General features: G+C 56.7%; 3 protein-coding genes across 3 annotated transcripts in view; all 3 read left to right on the top strand.

The window, feature by feature from the left end:
* Window positions 1–2,482, top strand: part of AP2M1 (adaptor related protein complex 2 subunit mu 1) — a 35,379-nt gene extending 32,897 nt beyond the window's left edge. Inside the window, exons 9-11 of the mRNA XM_067536662.1 lie at window positions 571–668; window positions 879–990; window positions 1,375–2,482. Of these exons, the coding sequence (XP_067392763.1) occupies window positions 571–668; window positions 879–990; window positions 1,375–1,509 (345 nt within the window). The 3' untranslated portion in view covers window positions 1,510–2,482. The remainder of the gene's footprint in view (window positions 1–570; window positions 669–878; window positions 991–1,374) is intronic.
* Window positions 2,483–12,636: 10,154 nt separating this feature from the next.
* On the top strand, window positions 12,637–14,570 carry LOC137145690 (matrix metalloproteinase-23-like). The gene is made up of 2 exons (XM_067536573.1): window positions 12,637–12,996; window positions 13,248–14,570. Exons 1-2 carry the CDS (start codon window positions 12,927–12,929, stop codon window positions 13,415–13,417), a joined length of 240 nt encoding a protein of 79 aa, XP_067392674.1. The 5' UTR covers window positions 12,637–12,926; the 3' UTR covers window positions 13,418–14,570.
* Window positions 14,571–15,084: 514 nt separating this feature from the next.
* Window positions 15,085–17,122, top strand: LOC137145679 (matrix metalloproteinase-23-like). The gene is made up of 4 exons (XM_067536564.1): window positions 15,085–15,286; window positions 15,809–15,919; window positions 16,134–16,260; window positions 16,885–17,122. Exons 1-4 carry the CDS (start codon window positions 15,085–15,087, stop codon window positions 17,120–17,122), a joined length of 678 nt encoding a protein of 225 aa, XP_067392665.1.
* Window positions 17,123–23,923: the final 6,801 nt, after the last annotated feature.

Raw genomic sequence — 23,923 nt, forward strand, 5'->3', positions numbered from 1 at the left:
TGTGCAGCAGCAGAGCCTGCTGCCGGGGGGAGCATAATACTGCAGTGCAGAACATCTGGATGTTCATGGTGTATGTTAATGTAAACCTCTTGGGCTCGTGCACACCTGTCCCCCTTATGCAAGTATCTCTGCTGCAGGGTTTACCCTTCCTGAGAACGGCTTGTAACGCCTGCCAGAAGGCAGGCCCATGCATTGCGCCCACCTCTCCCCACCATGTGCTTCCTGAAGCAGATATGCCTGGATGAATTAAAAGGAAGAGGCTTTATCTTGCCTTTTACTTGGCTCCTTGAGCACCAGCTGGCAGTTGTGGCTATAGGGGATTGAAAACTCTCTCTCCAAGCCCTAGGGTTTCTCTCCCTCTGGGCAAAGTCTCCTGCTGTAATTCCTGGAGCAGTGTCTGTGTTACTGTGGTAACAACTAGCTGGTGAGCCCTGAAACGGGTGGGATCAGGTCAGAGGATACGGGACAAGCTGCCCAGTCATAGCTGTTCTTGAGTTCAGGTGAAGCTGCCCACAGACTCTTAACCCCAGCCACAGGTCTTCCTGCCCCTGCTCACTGACTGTCTTCCAGGTCCGAATCCCAACTCCCCTCAACACCAGTGGAGTGCAGGTCATCTGTATGAAAGGGAAGGCAAAGTACAAGGCCAGCGAGAATGCCATCGTGTGGAAGTAAGTGAGCACGGCAGCTTGGGTGCTGCCTAGATGGGGGCAGCCGCATTTCCATGCAAATCAGGAGTAACTCTGCTGAGTGTTTGGGGCCTGCAGCAGCTGTCCTGGCACCCTATGTCTGCACTAGGGCAGACCCCTCTTTCCTTGGGAAGGGGTGGAATAGCTGGAATCTCTTGTGGGTCTCTGACATCCGTGGCCTCTTCTCCGTAGAATTAAGCGTATGGCTGGAATGAAGGAGTCCCAGATCAGTGCAGAGATTGAACTGCTGCCCACCAATGACAAGAAGAAGTGGGCTCGGCCGCCAATCTCTATGAACTTTGAGGTAGGATGACTGCATCTTTCCTCCTCAGATACTTGGCCGCTGCCGCCTGTCCTGCTGGGAGGAAGCTCTGTGCCATGGAAGCTCTCTCCAGCTCTGGCTTGTAGGAGGCCACTTTGTAGGGAGGAGTGGGAGGTGGTCCTGAAGTGGGAATGTCCCCTCTGTAGCTGTGCCCTCTGGCAGGCCGTGTGGCTGCAGTGCTCCCTGCTTATGTGCCTTCCCTGTTCCTTTCCACACTTACCCTCTGGCTTTTGCCATGCCTGGTTTGGAGGAAGAGTAGGAGTTCTGGGCTAGGCTCATAGTATTGCATCCCATGATCAGGGTCCCAGGACCTGCAGTGTTCTCAGATGCTTTACTCTCACCATTGGCTTTTCCCTCTCTGAACAGGTCCCGTTCGCGCCCTCTGGGCTGAAGGTGCGTTACCTGAAAGTCTTTGAGCCAAAGCTGAACTACAGTGACCACGATGTGATAAAATGGGTGAGGTACATCGGCAGGAGTGGAATCTACGAGACCAGGTGCTAGCCCCAAGAGGCTGGCGGGTTTCCTCTCTTCCTCAGCCACCCTCCCAGTCTCACTTAAAGAGAGCATCTGTCTGGCCCCCTCTGCACACAGATTGGAAGTTAGACCCCCTGTGGCTCACCTCGGGAATGGACTCTCCTGTTTATGATCTCCGTTACCACCAGAAGTTCAGAACCTGACCATGCACAGGAGGAGCAGAACCAGCCTCCTGATTTCCTGTCCCAGGGTGGGGAGGGACTGGTCTAACCACCATCCTCTCGGGATCGTTCTAGGGAACATCCACCCTTAAACTCTTCTGTTAGTGTCTCGCTACTTGCATCATACCCTAGTATTTCTGAAGTTCTTGTGCACATGTACTCGTAGAATAGGCCTGAGAACCATAGACTGGACAAATCCGAGTTGAAGCTAACCTGGCTCCTGTATTAGCTATTGCTGTTGTGGTAGATGTTGCTGTGCAGTCTGAGGCACCTAAGTGTGGTGAGCTCACCAAGCTTCACTGTCTTCTTTTTTTCCCTTGCAAAGTCTTCAGTATCGTGTCCTGCCATGGGAAGGCTTGTGACCAAAAAGGATGAGGGTTTAAGACTCTTGCTGGTGTGTATATGGGTGGCACAGCATTTCAAAGACCATGTTAGGTCCTCGGAGCACTTACCCGCACCTGGTGCTGGCTTGAGCTAAAGTCTGTCCTCCAGTGGATTGGAAATGGCTCTTCCATCCCAGCAGGTGTGGGCGCAGGTCATCCTTACTCTACCCAGGATGTGAACTACAGGATCCGTCCTCTGCAATCTGAAACATGATGGCCAGTAAGAGCACCCCACCCCTGCCCCCTGCCTACCCTCTCCACTGTTCTACCAAATGCTTCTGGGTCTATAGAAATGCTGCTGCTGCCCACGATCCTCTGCTTCTAATAGTGTGGTCTCAATTTTGTACACTTTGTGATTTGTCCAGTTCGAAACCTAATAAAGTATGTAGAACAGAAGAGGCTGAGAGATGCTGTTACGGGGCCTGTAAATGCTGCTCTGTTGCTGGAGAGCGACCGTCAGGGATGCCATCAACTGAATAGCTTGAAAGTTTGCCCGGTTGGGGTAGGTAAAGAGAGCCAGAGCAGCTCTTGCTTGCCAGCACCGGCAGCACCACTCACCTGGCCACTAGCTTTCCTGGACTCTTGGGCTGTGACAGCGCTCCCCCTGCAGCAGAAACGCCCTCATTTTGCAGCTGTCTGCAACTGGGAATGGGCAAAGGATAGGTTTGCAGCTGCAGTAGCCAGCCAAGCTGCTAATTGGTTCAGACCTCTGCCTTCTACAGTGCTCCCCAGGGCAGCATGTGGCAAGACAGGTAGCCCAGTAGAGAATGGGCAGAACCCCCAAATCTGTAGGGTTGTCCATCTGGCAGCCCGGACTGGAATTCTAGACCTACCTTCTGTGAGAAGGCCCCTGAAGCAACTTCACCTAGACCAGTGGGGTCTCAAACTTTTAAAATGGAGCCCCCCCCTTCCCTCAATCACACACCCTTTCCACTTGTGAAGGGGGGGCACTTTCAGAAAAAAACGGGGCGCTGCCTGTGCTATAGGCCCTCTTTCTTTCCTGAAAGGGGAGTTTGGAGGAGAGAGGGCACAATTGTTAGGGGGCCGCATCCTGCACTGTAGGCCCTAACAGTTGCTCCCCCTTCCCCTGAACCCCTCCTTTCAGAGGAAAAAAGGGCCTACAGCAGAGGGAGCGCGGCAGCAGCAATGCAGGGAGCAGTGAGCACCGGCAGCCGCGCGGGGAGGGGGGCAGCAGCTGTAGCAGCAGCGCAGGGGCAGCGTCTGCGCAGGGACCATGCTCGGCAGGGTAGTGTTGGTGGCTGCTGCTGCAGGAAGTGGGCAACAGCGGCTGCTTCCGTCTCCAAGGCGTGTGGAGCTGGACTGGCTCTCTTCCCTGCTCCACCCCCCTCCCAAATGATCCATCTCACGCACGCCCCCCACCCCCCTCCTTTTGAGAACCACTGACCTAGACTTAAAAAAAGGCCTGGGCCTGGCTGGATGACATACAAATGGCCAGGCCTGTAGCCCTGGGCTCATTACTTTGCTATGAAGCACAGCTTTTGTGTGTGAGTCAAGATCCTTTACAGCAGATCTTGGCCCTGCACACAGCTCAGGAGGCAGATTGGGGCCTGTGCGAGTGACCCAGCCAGTCTCTGCCTGTGGCAGAGCATATTGCAAGGCATGAGTGGGAGGGAAGCAGCAGGTGGGATTTTGGGGGTGGCGGGTTGGCTAATGTTGGTTTCTCAATCCACTGAGATGAATGCGGCAGTTAATAGCCCTGCGCTCCCATTTCAGGCTGTCTGCGGACTCAGGTACGCTCCTGCTTTGTTAACCTTAAACACAGTGACCTCTGAGCCATGAAGGCTAACTCTGAGTGAGAACAGAGACTTTCGGAGCCCATCTTTGCAGCAGTGGGGTGAGATACGACGTCATAGTACACGGAGCCTTCCTCATAGCCTATCGCTGGAGGGCTTAGGCCTGGAATCACAGGTCTGTCCTTGTCTGATAATGTAAGTCTGCCTCTGGACCCTGCATCAGGAGCTTCCCGTTCCTTTTGGGCGTAGGCAGTGGCTCCCTAAAGCCGTAATGTTAGCATGCGTGAGCGTTGTCTCGCACAGTAACAGCGTGACCATAGTAAAGGCCTAGTTGCAGTAGGCACTGCCCTGTCTCCGGCTCCCCTTGTTTAGGGGAAGATCATTGCGCTGTAGCCTGGGCTATGGCCCCTAATACACAAACACAGCCCTATTTCCAACTCCCCATACAATGTTGGGACAAACAGCTGCATTGAGCCTGGCTGGATGCTCCTCTCTGCATGACAACTTAAAGGATTTCGACACAAAGCCCATCCCCTTCCTGGTCCCATCTGCAGCCCACCAGCAAGGGCTCTGTGGGAGCTACACAGCTCCAGCCTGTTAGCAGTGTGAAGTTTGTAGCTCCCGGGGGGTAATTCTGTCGTGTGGGGCGTGAGCTGGTTGCTGTTGTGGGGGAGGGAGCCCTCTCTCACCAGTTCCCACAGCAGACGAGGTGTAAGTGTCTCCTCTTGGCAGTTGCTGGAGGCAGGACACAGCAGCTGAGACTACCGGCCATGGCCAACCCTAAGCCGCTTTGGTGGTGGTTCTTTGCGAGGCCCCAGGTCCTTGGGGGTTGAATGGCAGAGAATAAATTGAAGCTGTTCTGCTGCTCTTGTCGCCGAAGGCCAAGCCCGAGAGCTGTCCTCCATGTTGCTCGGCCTGCGGGCCCTCTTCCTGGGTGGGAGGGAGACTGGGTGCTCCCTTGTGGAAGCAGTTGCTGTTTCTGTCTAATGCTTTAAAACAGCTGAGTTCAGTGGAAGGATTGGGACCCCTACCCTGGCATTCAGGCTAGCCGGGCTCAGCACAGAGGCGTTCACTCCCCTGGATGAGTGGAAAGGGGCCCAGCCCTGTGCCCAGCTGCCTGCCTTCCGGGCTGGGTCAGCAGCGGCACAGATTAGTGGGGTGTATGTGCTCCATCCCCTCTGCCCCCCTACAGGACCATCCCCATCTCCAGCTGGCAAATGAGACCCTGTGGCTGTGGTGCCCAGAATAGCAGGCTCAGCCCCCTTTCCTCTGGGGGGCTGTAGAGGGTGCTCTTGGCAAACTGCTGCTGCCAGCATCGTGTCACCCAAAGACCTTCAGAGATGCTGCAGGTAGCATCCAGTGAGCACAGCTGTTTGAGGAAGAAGAGCCTGGTATGTATTGGGGTGGATGAACAGCTTAGGACTCCCTTCTCTAGACGCTTCCTTGGGCTGCTGCACCAAGGGCTGGGGCCACAGTCTCCTGCAGCAGGCGCATGGTCTACAAGGAGCAGCACTAGTTTGGCGCTAGGACAGGGGTTCTCAGACTTCTGTTGCTGGGATCCCCTTTGCAAATATTTCAGGCAGTGATGACCCCTCCAGAAAGTGATGACCCCCCCCATGCCACACCACCCTTACTACCATGTGAGGGGGCTGACTCCTTGCAACACCCTCCCCCCAATAACCTCAGGACCCACTGAGGGGGTCACAACCCCCAGTTTAAGAACCCCTGTGCTAGGCGCTCCCAGTTTCTAGTACTGGTTCTGACTGGGATTTGCTGTGTGAAAGCTGCTTGCCTAACGGGACAATCCCCTGCTTGCCAGGGTTTGCTGACCTTGGTACATGGCTCTGGAAATACTGAAATCTAGTGAAAAGGGCTTCTGTCCTCTGCAGATGCACGCAAGAACACTGACTTTCACTAGTACCAATCCTCTGGATCCTCTCTCTCAGCACCCGTGTTTCCATTGTAAACTAGATCTCACACTTCTCATCCAGGTTGCTTCCTTACTGAAGTCACTTGACCTTGCCTGTGTTCCCTAGGGGTATTCCTACACTGCCCAAAAAAACCACACAATAGCAGTGAGTCTCAGCTGCCTGGGATTCATGCTATGGGGCTAAATAACACGCTAGGTGTTTCCATTTAGGCTGCAGCCCAGCCTGAGAAACCCAGGGAGCGAGGAAGGTCTCAGAGCCTGGGCTGTCTACACTGCTGTTCTTAGCCCCATAGTATGAACCCCAGTCAATTGACCCAGGCTGAGAGACTTGCTAGTGGGAGGTCTCTCTGTTTTGTTTGCAGTGTAGACTTACCCTTACTGTTTAGCTGAGTCCAGTTGCATGCTCTGTGCTGTTCCTGTTTGAAACAGGGGGCCTGTGGCTGGGCCTGAAGGGTGTGCTGTGAATCAATTTGCATTTCAATGTTGGCCATTGAACCACAGCTCAACTGCTACTTGCTGAAGAAATTCACCAGCTGGTCGGAATAGGAATAGCACTGAGGTTTTTCTGTTCATGGATGCTTGCAAATGGGGGAAAAAGCTGAGCTGCATCTGAGTGAATGACTCTTGTGCAGAGAGAAGGTGGGTGAGGTAAGATCTGTCCTTGAACCTTCTGGTGGAGGGAGGGGGAGAGAGAGAGAGGCGTTTTCGAGCCCTCACCAACAGAAGTTGGTCGAATAAACAACCTTACCTCCCCTATCTTGTGTGTCTCATAGCCTGGGCTCCATTTGCCTCCAATACTGCAGCATGCATTGTTCCCTGAGCTCAGTTGCTGAGTGGCAGGGCTTCCTAAGCAATGCCGGGGCTGTTGCTCATCCTAGCACAGCTGGGGGTGAAGTTACTCTGCTCTCTCTGAAAGACCCTGTAGCACCCAGCTGCTTGCTTCCCAGTTGCACAGCTCCCATCCTCACTTGTATTGAGAGCTGATTTTGGCTGTAGTGACTTAGACTGCTTTCTATTCCACTAGCATGTACCAGCTATGGCCAGAGACTGGGGTCCTAGGTTCTGTACTCCGCACTCTCCCCATCCCAAACCTCAGCCTCTGTTGATGATAAGACACAACCTGTGCTTAAAGCAAGTGAATCAGAGAAATGTGAGGCTGGCAGGGCCCTTGTACTCCAGTCCAGCCCCCTGGCCTGAGCCAGGCCCCAGTGTAAACAGACCACCCCTGCTGTGTTTGTCCAGCCTGACTGACAAAAACTTGCAATGACTGGGATTTCACAACTTCCCTTGTCAGCCTATTCCAGAGCTTAACTACTCTTAAAGTTAGAACGCTTTTCCTAATATCTAACCTAAATCTCCCGTGCTGCACATTTAGCCTATTACAGTCTTGTCCTACCTTCAGAGAACATGGAGAACAATTGATCACTGTCCTCTTTATAGCAACATATTGGAAGACTGTTAGCAGGTCCCTCCTCATCTTCTTTTCTCAAGGCTAAACGTCCAGTTTATTTAACTCTTCTTCATAGGTCAGGTTTTCTAAACCTTTTATCATTTGTCGCTCTCCAGCGCGCACACTCCAATTTATCCACCTCTTAAAAGTATGGTGCCTAAAACTCGCCCCACTACGTCACCTGAGCCCTCAGCAGGGGTGAGTAGCGTGGGACAACTACCTCCCATGTCTTACACACAACACTCTTGTTAACACACCCCACAGTGTTAGCCTTTTTTACAACTCCATCAGGTGTTGACTCATATACAATCTGCAATCCACTGTAACCCCCAGATCCTTTTCAACAGTACTACTGCCCAGCTGCTTATTCCCTAGTGTGCATTTGATTTTCTCCTCCACTTCCTTAAGTGTAGTACGTGTCTTTATTGAATTTCATCTTGTTGATGGGGAAGGGTGGGGGAGATGAGGTGAAAAGTGGGCCAGTCGTGATTGGCATAGGCAGCAATGCCAAACCACCAGCCTGCCCCTGTTACCTAGGGTTTTCTGAAACTATGGTAACTGGTTTTGTTTTCCAGGCAGTTTCAGGACATAAAGCGATGGAGGTGCAGCTCCTCCATCTAATAAAGGACTGGCACACACAGGACTACTTTCACCCAAAACAAAAATCCTTTTTATTGAGTCTAAAGCACGCATCTAAAACAACAATAGTCTAGAGCACCCCACTTCTAGTTATCCAAAGTCTGAGATGTGGTGAGTGGGCAGCAGGCTTCTGGTGGCTGGCCAGCCTTCCTCCTACTCGTGGATATCCCATCTCCAAACTCATTGAAATCTCTGGACTTCTCCAAATTACACACACTACCTCATCTCTTTATGACTTGCTCAAAACAAAGCACCTAACTCATAAGTGGCCCATGTGGGCTAACAATTTCCCTAGCAGCAGCAACTGGTAACTCATAATTCTACTTATCAGCAAAGCAACTCCCAATAACACACTCATGTTCATAGACCCCCCGCTCCAAGCTCAGCTCCTCACAGCACTTCCCATTCTTGTGACTCTATCACATGGTCGGTCTTTATTAGCAACACTGCACCTGGTTGGTTGGCTTCGGCAAAGGTCAAATTATGCCTGACTATTTGGTGTTTGTGCTTCCACTTCATGGCGGCTGACTTCACAAAATGGTTGCTTATGTCAAGTCCAGCTCTCTGGTAACACCCCCAGCAGGGGGGAGTCTTGAGGGATGGGGAGATGTTAAGGTCACACGGACGCAGATTCCGCCTCATTCTTCTGAACTGGCCCCACTCACTTGAGCGCTGGTACTAAACTCCCGGCGAGGGGCTGGCTCACCGCAGCAGGGAGGAGAGAGAGCTGCTGAGCCTGGATTACTGACCTGCCCCTGCCCGGCTGCTGTGGGACTTGCTGGAAACCCCCTTGGGGTATGCATGTGTGCAGGGGAGGTGTCACAGAGCTGCTGCTGAGTGAACGGGTGCTGCTTTCTGCACCAGGGCGAGTGTTCCCCCAAAAGGAAACCTCTGTTCTGGCAGCTACTTACTCGGTCCTTCAAACAGTGCTGGGAGAGGAGCGGCCCTTGCTGCCACGCCCTAGTAGGGCAAAGGGAAGGCAAAGCCTGCAAAGGGATCTGGAGCACAAGCTGCCTCCTGTGCCTCAAATGCGCTCATGGGAGCTCGGTCTGGACGGTGCAGTGAAGAGCTGAGTTCTGGGAGCTCCTCAGGGAGCTGCCTGCAGTGGTTTCGAAGCAGCAGGATCCTGCCACTGCCCCGCTGCATCCCATCTGCATGGTGACTGCCTGGGCAAGTTCCCTCAGGATGGCCCGGCTCAAGATGTGCCTTGAACGGCAGCTCAGGATTCAGCACAGCCACCCCCAAGCACTCACATATCGGGCGTCAAGCCCCCAAGAATTAAGAGATTTAAAGCAATGTGGGGCTCCCCTGCTCTGCCACCATGGCCCCTTAGCTGATGGTTTCAAAGCTCTTCCCTGGAACCACAAAGTGTGGGAAGCGTACTCATTTCTCGACAGGGAAGAGAACTCTTGGAGCATGACTAGGAGCCAGGGCTTGAAGGATCATCCCGAATAGTGTGAGACGGGCGCACTGGTAAAGCTGGGGTCTGGCCTGGGCGGTGTCTGGAAGAAGCTGTCGGGAGCCTGCTCCCCTCCATTGGGTCTGAATTCCTGATAAAGGACCAGGGTTTGGCCGGGTGCAGGGAGCTCTCTGACCTGGCAGCAGGAGGGCCGCACCTTGAAGCTGCTGGGAGCAGCTGGTAAATGGTAACTTTATAAAGTGGGATCTGTTTGTCCCCTGCCCCAGGCTCCTGCGCTGGGTCTCCCTTGTGCTGCCTTGACTCCTTTGAGCCCTGTGGGCCCTAGACTCTTCTCCCCCCAGGCTGGTGCCCTGCTCATGAGCTGCAGGGGCGGCCCAGTAATGCTCTGAGCCGGTTACCGTTTAGCAGCGGGGTTTGTAGGGCACCGGAGATGCAGACTAGGACTGCCTGGCGGAGTGGGGCTCGCGTTCTCACCTGGCCCATCCCCCATCTCCAGAGGAGAGAACAGCTTTCACATGGAGCTCGGTAAGTGTAGGGCTGGGAGCTTTGGGGGAAGAAGGGCCTGCAATAGCAAGAGAGTCCCCTCCTAGCCACAGGCTTCTAATTGCCACTGAGACGAAAGGGCGTCCATTGAGCTGACAGGGAGCCCAGGCCAGGAGGGGGCATTGGCAGAATAAAGGGGGGGAGATGCAGGGCTGCGGTGGCTTGCGGGTGCGGGGGTTGCAAGTAACTTCAAAGTGGGGGAAAGGGAGAACTGGAGACAGGCAAGGGGAGGTCAGGGCGTGTCAGTCACTGGCAGGGGTGGTCGGGCTGTCCGGGACGTGCAGCCTCCTGGCTCCTGCCAGGCAGGGAAGGGGTCTGCGTCTGGCCATGAAGCAGGAATCTCGGGAGCGGGATTTGCTTTGTTTCCGTGTGTTGTGGACAGATGGATCCAATCTAGCGAGGCTGGGGCCGGCTGCCCTGCAGCGTGGGGGCTTCTCGCAGATGTGCGCGCTCGCGGCAGAGGGCCTGTGAGCGGGGGATTGTCGGTGGGATGGGCCACAGCGGAGATAAGGGGGCACTTGATGCTGAGCTCTGTCACTTGGGGAAGGGGAGAGCTGAGCTCAGCCATGGGTACGGGGCCCCAGCTGCCTACTCCCCCACACACAATGTGGTGGGGGGCAGCGGCCGCTCTCCTGATCCTGCTGCTGGCTGATTTCCAGACTTTGCAGGGAGCTGCCTGGGATCAAGGGGTGAGTGGAGAACTTCTGCCACTGGGGCTATGAACTCTCCTCAGGGGCTTTGTGTAGCTGCTCTACTTATGGGGGACTCGGGAGGGGGGTGAGCTGGGCTGTAGAGGGGTGCAGGAGAGGGAACAGATGTCAGGGAGGCCCCGTTACAGTAGCAGAGGGTCAGGGGAGTCCTGCCAGGAACTGGGTGAGTTTGGGTCTCTTACATGAGTCCTGCAGACCGAGGCTGCTAGAACCAGGGAGCTGCCTCTGCCTCCTCCAGCGGGGGTCACCAGGGGTGCTCTCGCCTGCGAAATGGGCCTCTGGCCTCTCAGCCCATGTCCCTCTGAGCCCCTCACCTCTCCCCACTTCCTCAGCTGCAGCGTTGGCCGGCAGCACCCGCAGCTGGGAAGAGAGGCTAAAATCCACCCAAGGCATTTTCTCCATGAGGCAGAGCCGCCAGCTCAGCATCTGCCCTTCTGCCGGGGCTGGTGGGGAGGGGGGGTCTCAGCTCACTGAGCAGGATTTCAATGGGCCCCCTGGGCTGGGGACTGGGCGGACGCAGAGTGAAATCGGTGTTATCCCACGGCACAGGGGGAAGAGGCGATCCTTGCTCTGCCTGCTGGGTCTGTGAACGAACCATGGAGCTGGAGCACAAACGGCCCCTGCTGCCCCTGTTGAGCCATGTGCCAGGAGCCGGCTCAGGGGGGTAAATCAGCTGTTCACAGCTGATCGCTTGCCTGGGAGCAGGCTAGGCTTGGCTGGCAGGGTGAGCTGGGGAAATTGACCACGGTGCATGCTGGGACCTGGAGTCTCCTCGGGGGCAGCCTGGCAGAACTCCCTGGTCTGAGCTGGGCAACTTGGGCTGCCACCCTCCATCCCCCACCCCCCTGCTCTTCGCTAACCTGCAGCAGCCCTAGGTGGGTGGATACTGCCCCATGCAACGCCCTGGAGGAAGGGGGTTTCCCAAGGGCTGCCCAGGCCTGTTACAGGACTGCGGAGAGCCACGGCCAGGAGAGCGCAGGAGTCGCAGGGCCCCTTTGGAAGAAGGTTGTCCCCGGGTGTCCCCACCCGACACTGAAGGGGAGGCACGAAGCAGCTGCCAGGGGAAGTCTCTAGCTCCAGCCCTGTTTGGATGGAAACCTTCCGCCCCTGTGCCTGTGCTGTGAGATGCCGGAAGAGCCTGGGGTCTCTGGCACTAATGGAAGCAGAGGGTGCAAACCATTCTGGCTGGGTGGGAGGCAGGGGGCGGGGGAACCCTGGCTGAGATCCCGCCCAGCCCAGCTGCTGCTCTTGCTTCACTGGGGGCCCTGTCTGGTTTTCCTGCAGGAGGGAGCGACAGCCCCCCAAGAATCGGATCCCGCACTCAGTGTTGCACAAGGAGGGCCCGTGGGCAGGAGAAGGCGCTATGCTATCAACCCACCTGGGTATAAGTGGGACCATGTTAACCTGACCTATAAGTGAGTGTACCGGGGAGGGCAGGGCAGGGCAGGGTGCTTCAGCCCTGTCCTACATCCTCCCCTCCTCCCCCCAGCTATTCCCATGGGGGCTCCCCACATAGAGCTCAGCTGAGCCTGCTCCAGCCTGGCCCACAGCCTCCGGCCCCCGGCTCTCCCTGTTTGGCCTTGAGAGGCCTCCCAAGGTGACCTGGATCCATAGTTGCGCCTGCCCCCGGCTCCCAGCCCCTCTGCACCCTCGCTTGTCTCTGGGGAGAGGCTGACTCCATGACACCCGCCTTTGCGAGCAGGAGCTAATTGCTTCCTTCAGCGCGATCACAGCCCCGTGGCTGCCGGCCGCCCAGCTTCTAACCAGACTCTCTGCCCGATTCTAGCATGGCCCAGGCTATGGGGCCCTGACCCGGCTCAGAACCTGCTCTGGGGGGTGAGGGCTGCCTCTTGGGGCAGTGACTCTGCCTGCCGGGGGGACCCACGCCCCTCCTGGGGTTTAACCTGCTGCTTCATTTGTAAGGAAAGAGGGGCTGGGGCGCAAGCAATTTTTTTTTTTACTTTCATAACTGACTCGGCGGCAGAGGGGCCGGGGCTCTGAACAGCCGGGCCCGGAGGGGTTGGGGCTCAGTCCTGGCACAAATTAAGCAGTGGTTTAGCCAATCAAACTAATCCCCTGGTACGCTGCCCCCCTGCTGCTCGGCTCTACGACCCCACATGGACACCCCTGCCCGTGGGCACCCAGGGACCCTGGCACCGGGCTGCCGCACTCACCCTATTGGAGTGGGCGAGGCTGGGGCAGGCGTGACTGGGCGCACCCTGCACTCCTGCCCCGTCCCTACAGCAGCCCTGGGTGCCGGAGTAGACGCGAGAGAGCTGGAGGAGCAGGTGGCGCCCGCGGGTCACCCTCCCTTCCCCCTCCTGCAGGATCGTGGGGTTCCCCAGCACGCTGAGCCAGCGCGACACGGAGCGAGCCATCGCCGCTGCCTTCCGCATGTGGAGCGACGTCTCGCCCCTCCGCTTCCAGCGCCTGCCCCCTGGCCAGCCGGCGGACATCGCGCTAGGTAGGAATGGGAGGCCCTGGGGCTGCCATGGGCCTGGCACCCCCCGTCTCTCTCACTGGTGATCTCCTGCCTCTTCTCAGCCCTCTGGGCTCCTCTCCCCTTCATGTCTGTGCAGCGGGCTCTGCCACCTGAGACCCAGCAGGTCCAAGCACAACCTCCCCGGTCTCCCAGCCGCCCCGCTGCCATACCTCTGCCCTGGGATCCGCTCTGCTCCCTGCTTCCAGGGGCTCTTTCTGGTTGTTCTCGGGCAGGCTTCTACACCTTTAACCACACTGACTGCTGGTTCTCCCCGCTGCACCCCTGCTTCGACGGGCCGGACGGGGAACTGGCCCATGCCTTCCTGCCACCCCGGGGCGAGATCCATTTCGACAACCACGAGTTCTGGATCCTCGGCCGCTCGCGCTTCAGCTGGAAACGGTAGGTGGGACCAAGGGGCGGCCAAAGGTCTGCCCGGGCGTCGCAAGGCCGGCTCCTGTGCTGTGCTCTCCTGTCCTGAGATCCCGCACAAACAAGTTACCCCCTCTGGGAGGGGGCTCAGTGCCGCAGAACGTCTACGGCCCGGCTTTCCTCGAGCGCTCGCACCCCCACCCCCACACACCTTTCTCCCTCTGGGCTCTGCTCACCTCCCGCTTTACTTCCTGTGCATCTCACTAGCCTCCCCAGCGGGTGGGACAGGTAGCTCCTCAGCCCTCTCCTCCGGCAGCCCTGTCCTGGAGGAGCCAATTAATGCAGACGTGACAGAAGGGCTGGTCAGCTACCGGCTGCCAATGCTTTGTCGCAACCAGGCTCAGCCGTTGCCCCAGGCTCAGGGCATGACGCTGCCCCCCAGCAGGAGCCCACCCCCTACAGCTCCCTGTCCACACCTGCTCCAGCCCGCAGGGAGGGGCGCCTTGTTCTGCTAATGTTATAAAGCGGGGTGCCTGGCGGAAGTCCAGGAGGAAGGCACGCTCTGCTTGAGACTGGCTCCTTGCGGTTCCAGCCCAGGGGGGAGATTCCTGGCCAAGTCCGGCTTGGCCTGGCTCTTCCCAGCTCGATTCGGGGGGAGGTGACTGGTGGCCGTGGCCAGCGTGGAGCAGCTCCAGCCTAGCGTTCTCCCAAGGCTGCCGGTTCGAGTCCCAGCTGCACAAACGTGGGCCCTGGGGTCACTTCTTCAAGAGCCACCGGAGGCTGGTGCTGGGCCATTGCTCACCCACCAGGAGGTCCCTCTGCTGCAGGTGCTGCAGGGATCTGCTCTCTCCTTCTCCCAGCAATCTTGTGAGATGGCTTGGGTAGAGGTGGCATCCGTCTGCCGGTGACGCAGGGGCCTTGCCTCTCCCATTGCCCCAGAAATCTGCCGTGTCTCTTCGGGCTCAGCCGAGCTGGGGAACTGGTGAAGGGCGAGCTGGCTGCAGCTCAGTCCACATCGGACAGAGGCGATGGGGTCAGAGGAGCTTTCCCTGTGGTGGTGGGGGCTGCAGCCTCCGGCCAGTTGGTTTGCAGCCTGGGGGGCGCCTGTGGATAGCCCCCTGCTCCTTGAGTCCTGGGGAGGGGGCATGAGTGGCTCTGCACCGGCATTGGGCACACGGGTGCCATTTTCTCCTGACTGGTGGGTGCTTTCCGGCACCCCCACGCTCCATCAGCTCAGAGCACTCACGTGGCAGCAGTGCGGTGCTTACAGGCAATGGCGGAAGGCCTGTATTGCCCAGGGCCTGACCTGGTGTAGTCCGTCCCGCCCTCTCCCCCAGCCCCTGCAGCTGATCTCTTCTCCCTGGCAGGGCCTGGGGGCAGGCTGCTCTCTGCCTGGCATTCTCCTCTATCTGGGCTGGTGCGCCAGGCTCCAGCTCCCACCAGGCTGCAGGGTGAGGGTTCAGATTGAGACCCCACCCCCTGGGCCTCCTGTGCTGATGTGCGGGGCAGGATTTCCCCATTCCCTGAGGCTGGGTTAGGACAGGGTGGGGGAGGTGGGGAGCCATAGCAGTTGCTCTCCCATGGATAGCAGTTGGGTAGCAGGGAGAAGCCATGCTGGGCTTCTTCTCCGGAGACCCCCCCTCCCTGCACTGAGGTGGCTGAGCTTTGCCCTGTGCTGGGCAGGCTTTCCAGCATGTCTGCATGTTCCTGCTCCTGTGGGGCGCTCTGTGCTCGGCAGGGGTCTGGCTGAATGACCTGGTCCAGGTGGCAGCTCACGAGATCGGCCACGCCCTGGGCCTGTGGCATTCGCAGGACGTCCGCGCCCTCATGCATCCAAACGCGACCTACAGCAGGACGTGGCGCGTCGGCCAGGACGACGTCTGGGCTGTTCGGCGACTGTACGGTAAGGGGGTGTCAGGCAGGGCCAGCACGGCCCCGGAAGAGGGGACTTAGCCCCCTGAGGTCTCCCTCTGCTGAGTCATTGTTTTGCACTGAGACCGAGTCCTGCATCCACCCAGCTGCGTCCAGCCAGAATGTAGAGCTGCCTTAGGGTCACCCGGGGGCCACCGTGGCTAGATTAGCCTGGGGATCCCCTGCTCCTTCGCTCTGGAGCTGCAGCCTCCAGGAAATCACAGCCACCCTGCATGCTCGTGCCCCAGCACAGGGTGATCCAGGCCACCGGCTGGGATGAGGTCTGTGGCAGGGAGCAGGGAGGCGGCCGGGGATAGGATGGGAGCCCCAGGTCTTGGGACGATCCTGCCCAGCCCTCACTTGGGGAGTTGCACTGTCTGGGCTCTTCCAGCCCAAATTCCTTGGCTGCACCTGTGCCAAAGGCCGGTCCCGCAGGTGGCTGGGCCTCAGGGCAGGAGGAGGCAGCTTTGCAGGGCTTGTCTGGGGGGCCCTGCCCTGAGCGCTGTCCCCGCAGGCTGCGTGGATGAGAAGCGGCAGTGCGCGCCTTGGGCCCGGCGGGGATTCTGCATGCACCGGCGAGCCTTCATGAAGAGGCATTGCCCCCACATCTGCAACTCCTGCTTTGGTGAGACACCCCCCACCCCCCGGTTGCCTGGAGCTAGGAGCTATGGAAACCAGCTCCCCACAGACCCACCACGTGCCGTTGGCCCTGTGTCCCACCAGCCCCACCCGTGCCCCTCTGTCCCCCTCAGTCCTCTGCAGCATGAGTGAGGGTCTGAGGGAAGCTATAAGCCCCCCTCCGCTGTTGGCATCACTGTTCTTCTCTCTCTCTCTCTCAGAGCCCCCTGACGCTTCTCCCTCCCCCCTTGTGCAGCCCCCCCGCATTAACACCAAGTACATCTCCGAAGGTAGCGTCATAACCTTCCGCTGTGGGCTCAACTCCTCCAGGCCACACTTGCAAATCAGGTGAGCCATTCACGACCCCTGCAGCTGGGGGTCCCTTCTCAGGGGCAGAACATTGCTGTGTCCAGGGACATGCTTCATGCAGGAGCCACCAAACCCGCCCCTGGTCTCTCTAGCCCCATAGGGCCGATCTCTGCAGTAACCTCCTTGCCTGGAAGCTGATGTCTTCCAAGGGGGAAGGTCTTTCCAGGTCATACTCCTGGAGCTGGTGTCTGTGCAGACGCTGCCAACCGTGGAGGGGGGCGGAAGGGGGTGAGCTATTGCTTCGGAAAGGGAGATTAGATGGGGTTCAATGGGTGTTGAGCCTTGAACACCCCTCCCTGTAGGGAGCAACCATGGGCCCCGATTCTGACAATGACTGAATAAAACAAACTTCTTCCCTGCGTTGTGTGTGTAAAGTTCCCTTGTCCCTGAGTAGCAGGCACAGCAGAGAGATGGAGGAAGAGGAGAAATGGCCTGATCTCTGCTGTGGCTGGGAGTGACCTGGGCAGAGGGAAGGAGGCTGCTACTAAACCAGGAGCTGCAGGAAAGGCGTTCGCACGTGCGGGGTGACAGGCCAGAGGCGGACGGTTGCTAGTGGAGAGCAGCTGCCTTGGACTCAGCGTGCTGCCCCCCTTTCTCTTGCAGCTGGTACAAAGACAGGCAGCTCCTTTCACGCTCTGTTCCCGGCTTCGAGTTGCTGCCGCGCCAGGAGCTGCGCATTCGTGCCACCAAGTTCAGTGAAGGGCAGTATACGTGCTTGATCCACCGTGCCAGCAGGATCCTTCGTGCCAGTTCTTGGCAGATAAAGCTCAAGGCCAGGAGTCCCTCCCACAACAGGCAACCGGATCGCCGATGGGACAGGCAGGGAAATGCTCAGGACTGATCCACAGGCCAAGGGATGCGCGCACAATCCTGGCCATGTGTGTCTGGCCCCAGGGCGCTGTGCGGGCACGGTATCCTCCCTGCTCTGCACAGCAGCCTTCTTGCTTGCGTCTGTCATCATTCTGCCCCACCTCCTCTGCTTCCTCCTCAGCCTGGGCCCTTCAACTGGGCTGCCTAAACAGCAGAGAGTCCAACGCCTTTTATTGGCCCGCAGGCAGGAGCTGCTCTGCTGGCTATTAGAAGGGGGTGGGAGAGATTGCTATCTGCCTGCTTCCCCAGACCCTCCTCTTGACTCTTTCATTCCCCACCTGCCAAGTTGGTAGCTGTGACATCCACTTCCCCCTTCCCTACAGCTCAACCCCATGCTTATATCCTCATCCACCCTGCGGTAGCCTTGTCAAACCAGGAGCTGAATTAAAACTCGGGCAAGAATCCCAGCTGCATTCTCCGGTCCTTCTTCCTTTGGTCAAGCTGTCCTTTTCAAGCCATGATCCTCTCATTTCCAGTGGCAGCTTTAAATTGCTCTGCCTTAGCCTGGCAGCCCTGCAGGGCATGGGTGTTAGTTTCCGTGGAATAGATCCTTGCAATTTCCCCCCAAACAAATTATCTGAAAGAAACAACAGCTGTTTGAGCGGGCTGGGGGGGGGGGGGGTGTGATTGTCCAAAGCTGCAGTGTGAGTGGCTGCCTGATGATGTTTCCGCTGTGCACCAACTCCCCCTGGTGCCCAGCTGGGCCCTCTCAATTAGCAGATCATCAGGTGATGAGAGCTGCTACCTTGCTGGATAGAAATACAGCCAGCCTCCCCAGGGAGAATGGGAAGGGGCTGAGAAAGTGGTATTTTAACCTGCTCTCCCCAGTGCAAGGTTGCCTTCTCAGGAGCAGATTGAGGGCCCATCTCATGGAAAAGCTGTGCGCAGTGGTGGTGTAGCTGTGATGGGCCCAGGATATTAAGGTGGGGGAGGGAATAGGTTTTGATTGAACCAACTTCTGGTGGTGAGAGACAGGAGCTTTCAAGTTTACACAGTACTCTTCAGGTCTGGGAAACTTACTCAGCTGGGCTGTAGTTCTGATGAGGCATCCAGATACCAGGATGATGGGGCCGTGCAAGCATTGGACCAGACTAGTCCAAATCGTTGTTAGCTACTTTCAACTCACGGTCTTTATGGGCCAACATCGGCCGCTCTGCGGGGTCCAGCTAGCCCACAGCCCCTTCAGAGGAGTAACAAAGGGGTAGGAAGAATGAATCATCCCTAATGCTATGAAGAGTAGCCGAGAGGAGGGGCTTTGAACCTTCCCAGCATGTTTTAACGTCTTCTAGGAATAATTTTTCAGAGCAGGAGACTGTGCATAAACATCACAGACCTGTGCTGAGCGCGGGGGAGATAGGGTTTAAAAAATGAAATGCAAAATGAACGGGCCCCACCCTAATTAGTTGTGCTGAGGGGCATCATCTGGCCCTGAGCAGCATTTCTCAGTCAACCACCAGTGGGGTTTTTTTCCAGCCATGACCGCCTCCAAAGCACGGGCAGAGATGGGGGGAAGCAGCCCCTCCCTGCAATGCCTTGCTGTTGCTCCTGAATAGCTAAAACCAGAGTCCTGTAGCACCTAAAAGACTAACAAATTTCTGCAGGCATACGCTTTCGTGGGCTGCAACCCACTTCCTCAGATGAATAGCTGTTACCCAGGGCAACGAGATGTGCTGCCTTGGTGTTTGCGCCAGCTGCTGCTGCCAGCAGGGACTGGCGCCCTGCGTCGCATAGCCTCCTCCAGGGCTCCGGGCAGCACCTCTGGAGACGTGGGGCTGGTGTGTGCGGCCCTGGAGGTGGCTCGTCAGTGGAGGTGGCTGTGGCGGTTGGTCACAGGGGTGATCTCCTGGGTAGCTCCCCTGCTCCTACCCAGCCAGAGCATGGGGAGCCTGCGGCGCCTTAGGCATCCAGTGAGCTCCTGACCCACCTTCGGCAGGGTGGGCTCTCGCTGAAAGGCCACGGGAGGCAGGGATGGAGAGAGGGATCAGTGCTTCCCCCTTCAGGGCCTGCACTCCCTCTTTATAGTGGCTGTAGCTATCGCAGCAGCTCAACAGCGCTGGGCTGCTGCAGGGCTTAGCAGCTCCCCGGCAGGATGAGGGGCTCCTGCTCTGTGACACGCTCCGAGCACAAGACTGGGAGCAAAGTGTGGGTGAGCTGAATGGGGAGCTCTACGTCCTGCAGCCTCACCCCAGTGCATGGAGGCCAGGCCTCCCTAGGAGATGCTCACCTGAGTTACTGTGGGGTGCATGCAACCTGCCAGTATCTCCCCTTTTCATTAGCATCAGGAGCTCCATGGGTGATGCGGGGTGAGCCTGAGTGCAGGGCATTCCTCCATGTGGCCACTTACAGAAAGGGGTTTGCTCCTTTTCAATGTGTACAGAAGGGGCCCAAGTGCACAACCTCTGAGGCCAACCCTATTGACTTCAGTAACCCAGTTCCCAGTGTGAACACTATACACATCAGTAAGGGATTGCAGGATTGGGTCCCTATTACATTGTATTAGTAAAGTATAATACACCAGAATTATTTGTTACTATCATGATTACATTATTATATTATATTATATTCCTAAATTATTTGGGAAAAGGGGTGAACAGGGAGGTGGCAAGATTTGCAGATGATACAAAACTACTCAAGATAGTTAAATCTAAGGCAGACTGTGAAGAGTTACAAAGGGATTTTACAAAACTAGGAGACTGGGCAACACAATGGCATATAAAATTCAATGTTGATAAATGCAAAGTAATGCACATTGAAAAACATAATCCCAACTATATGTAATACACACTATACAAGTCTATATTAGCTGTCACCACTCAAGAAAGAGATCTTGGAGTCGTGGATAGTTCTCTGAAAATATCGACTCAATGTGCAGCGACAGTGGAAAAAGCTAACAGAATGTTGGGAATCATTAGGAAAGGGACAGATAAGACAGAAAATATCATATTGCCTCTTTATAAATCCATGGTACGCCCACATCTTGAATATTGCAAGCAGATCTGATCACCCCATCTCAAAAAAGATATATTGGAATTGGAAAAGGTACAGAAAAGGGCAACAAAAATGACTAAAGGTATGGAACAGCTTCCATATGAGGAGAGATTAATAGGACTGAGACTTTTCAGCTTGGAAAAGAGACAACTAATGAAGGGACATGAGAGGGGTCTCTAAAATCATGACTGGTGTGGAGAAAGTAAATAAACAACTGTTATTTACTCCTTCTCATAACACAAAAACTAGGGGTCACCAAATGAAATTAATAGGAGGTAGGTTTAAAATGAACAAAAGGAAGTATTTCTTCACACAACGCACAGTCAACCTGTGGAACTCTTTGCCAGAGGATGTTGTGATGGCCAAGACTATCACAGGGTGAAAAAAGAACTAGATAAGTTCATGGAGAATAGGTCCCTGAATGGCTATTAGCCAGGATAGACAGGGATGCAAAACCATGCTCTGAAAGTGTCCCTAGCCTGTTTGCCAGAAGCTGGGAAAGGGCAACAGAGGATGGATCACTTGATGATGTTCACCTGTTCTGTTCATTCTCTCTAAAGCATCTGGCATTGGCCATGGTCAGAAGACAGGATGCTGGGCTAACTGGACCATTGCTCTGTCACAATATGGCTGTTCTTCTGTACATGGATTGATTTTTTTGGTCTTTTTGTGGAAGAGAAATTTTCCATATATGTTTAATTATTATTTGGACTTTTACTATGTAAAAACATTTTTAAATTTAGTTCAGAATTGGTGTACAGACATCTACCTTTTACCAAAAAAGCAAAAGAAACCACAAAAATGAGAAAATGCAAAACACCTTATTTGTGCTGCACACTGTGTTTAGGTCCAGTAAAGAGCAGATGCAACTGTACATCATTTTTATTATTGAGTCTACAAAAAAATCCCTACATAAATAAATTACAATGATTTGGACATGTGGATGTCCATATTTTCATTTTACATAAAGGTAATTTAGTATTTTAGGAAAAACTGTCAGAGCAGCCACCAAAAACGTGCTGTGAGAACCCCTGCTTTAGTTTAGAGGCACATATTGGGCAGTAAAACGGCCTTTTCCTTTTGCATGCACCATGCATCTAAAGCAACAACAAGAACCTGTCACTAATGCACCTGCTATTGCTACTTATTGCTCTATCAGGAGACTGAGCATCTCTAAAAGCAAGGATCCCAAAGCGGGGTGAGACCTATGCTCCCACCTGCCCCTGCTTTCCTTAGGGAATCCAGGATCTTAGCTGCAGGGAGTCAGAAAACAAACAGCTCCTCTGTGTGTGGCAGCTTTTCAGGATCTCCCAGTGCTGCCAGTTCCACCCTGTGGCTGCTTTGATGCCTGCATGGGCGTGTTATCCTGGGGGTCCTTTGCTGCCATGTAAGTTCACTAATATTATCAGGACTATTAGTAGAAACAACGAGAGTTCTGTGGCACTTTAAAGACTAACAAATTTAATATCATCAGACATAAGCTTTCGAGAGACTTCAGCTCTCTGCTTATGTCTACAACTATTAAATTTGTTAGTCTTTAAAGTGCCACAGAACACTGGTTGTTTCTGCTGTATACAGACTAACACGGCTACCCCTCAGGAATATTAGTGTGGGTGTTAATACCTCGGGAGGCACCTTTTCCGCTCCCTACTGCAGTCAAATCTCTTGTTCAGGCCTTCGTTTCACACTCGCCCCTTTCCCTGATTGTCACCGCATCCTCCTCTCTGGCCTCCCCACGCCCCCCTTCAGTCCGCACACAGCGACTCGTCTCCCTCGTCGGCTGGCTTCTGCAGTGTCTGTACAGCGCCGTGCTCCTGGAACACGAAGATGGGCTGTAGGAGTCTCTGTCCCTCCCCTCAAAGGCCAGGCGCAGGTTGCCCGAGGGATCAGTTATTGCTCCGCAGGCCCCCCGACGCCTGCCCTTGGCAGCGACTGCCAGTGGCTGCAATGAAGCCGGGCTACGAGTGGCGGGGTCCCCCGCGCCGGGCCCGCAGCACGTGCCTGGGGCGATGGGCGGCTCCCGCGGCGGCCCCACAGACCCCGCCCCGCCCCGCCCCGCCCGCTCCTTCACCCGCACCGCAGCGGACACTGCGCCGGGCGGGGCGGGCCCGAAGTTCCCAGCGCCTCCCGGCGGTTCCGCCAGGCTCCCCGGGCCGGGTCAGCCTCCCGCCCCGCAGCTCCCAGCAGGCCTCACCTCCCCCTCTGATCACCAGGGCAACCATCCCTTGCCCCGCCCCCTCACCTCTGTACACCGCCCCTGGGCCTTTAGCCTCACCTTGATCCCGGCTTTAGAGTCCCGCCCCCGCAACTCCTCACTGCGCATGTGCATGTCCTTCCCCGGCCCCTGACGGGAACGTCCAGGACGGGGCGCCCCAGGACGAGGCGCATGCGCAGGGCTCCTTCTCCCGCCGTCCCTCGCGCTGCGGGGTGGCTTGTCCCGGCGACTCTCTTTCCCGGCAGGCTGCGCGCGTGGCGGATTTTTTTCTTTTTTTCCCGGCGTGCTCCGCGCTTCCCCCCTCCCCCCCCCTCTTTCCCCGGCCGAGTCGCACTGGGCCGGCGGCTGGCTGGCGGGGCCGGGGCTTGTCTGGGCTCCGCGCGCCGGGAGCCGCGCGGCCCTGGCCTCCTGCGCCGAGATCCTGCGCAGCGAGTTCCCCGAGCTCGACGGGGAGGTGTTCGCCTACCTGACCGGTGAGGGCAGGCCCGAGGGGGCGGGGCGCGGCGCGGCGCGCGGGGCTCCCACCCGCCCGCTGCCTTGGTGGGGTGTCCCGGGGCGACCGGCCCGGCCCGGCCGCTGCTCTGAGGTGAGGCGAGCGTCGCTGCCGTCCCCGTTGATCTCCAGCCTCCCCAGGCCCGCGTGGGGGCCCCGCAGGCGCCTTCCCTCCCTGCCTCGCACCGGCGGGGGGGAGACCGGGCTGCTCCGCTTCGCCGCCTGCGCTCCGTGCCTCGCACCGGGGGGAAACGCCGCTTCTCTGCCTGGGGCCCCCCCCCCCCCCCCGGGTGTCTTCCCCGGCAACCCAGCCCGTGGCGCGGCGCTGCTCGGGGAGGGCCAGGCCCGTCCTGCCCCAGCTCCCTGCGGGTTGCAGTTGGCCGTGGAGAGTCAGCCACAGGCTGAGCGCCCAGTCCCCCTCCTCAGGAGGCCCCGGTGACTTGTTGCTTGTGCGGGAGGCTTGAATCCCTTGTGTCTCGGATGGGGTGTGGGGGGGGGGCTGGTTAGCTGGGTGCTGATATCACACACACACCCAGCAGTATAGTTTGACTCTCTCAAGCCCTGTGAGAGAGGGCGTCTGTTCCCATGTTACAAAGGGGGACCTGAGGCACAGAGGCACTAAGGGGCCTAATTCTTATGGGTTTCAATGGAAGTTAGGAGCCTCAATCCCTTGGATCTGGACCAAAGTGATTTACGCATGGTCACACAGGACATCTGTGGCAGAGCCTGGAATTGAACCCACGGCTCTTACCTAGTTTCTTAAGGCTTGTTTTCTCTATGGTGCTAGGTCAATGTAAGGTACGCTAGTTGCATCAGGTAAGTAAGGTGGCAAGGCAATGTTAGATACATTGACTTAAGCTGTGGTGTTTTCACTGTGCTATGTGGACGGGAGACGCTCTCCCGTTGACACAGCTTCCACCTTTCGTTAGGTGGATTAGAAATTGACGGGGGAGCGCTCTCCCATCGACTGTGTGTGTCTTCACTATGGCGCTAAATCAGTGCTGCTGCATCAGTGGAAGCCGTGTTTATTTAGCACAGTAGTAAAGACAAGCCCTTTGATTGGCACCGGAGTCCCAT

This window comes from Emydura macquarii, unplaced genomic scaffold, assembly GCF_026122565.2.
Source record: "Emydura macquarii macquarii isolate MOO-44397 ecotype Brisbane River unplaced genomic scaffold, CSIRO-AGI_Emac_v2 contig_3603, whole genome shotgun sequence".
Classification (NCBI taxonomy): Eukaryota; Metazoa; Chordata; order Testudines; family Chelidae; genus Emydura; species Emydura macquarii.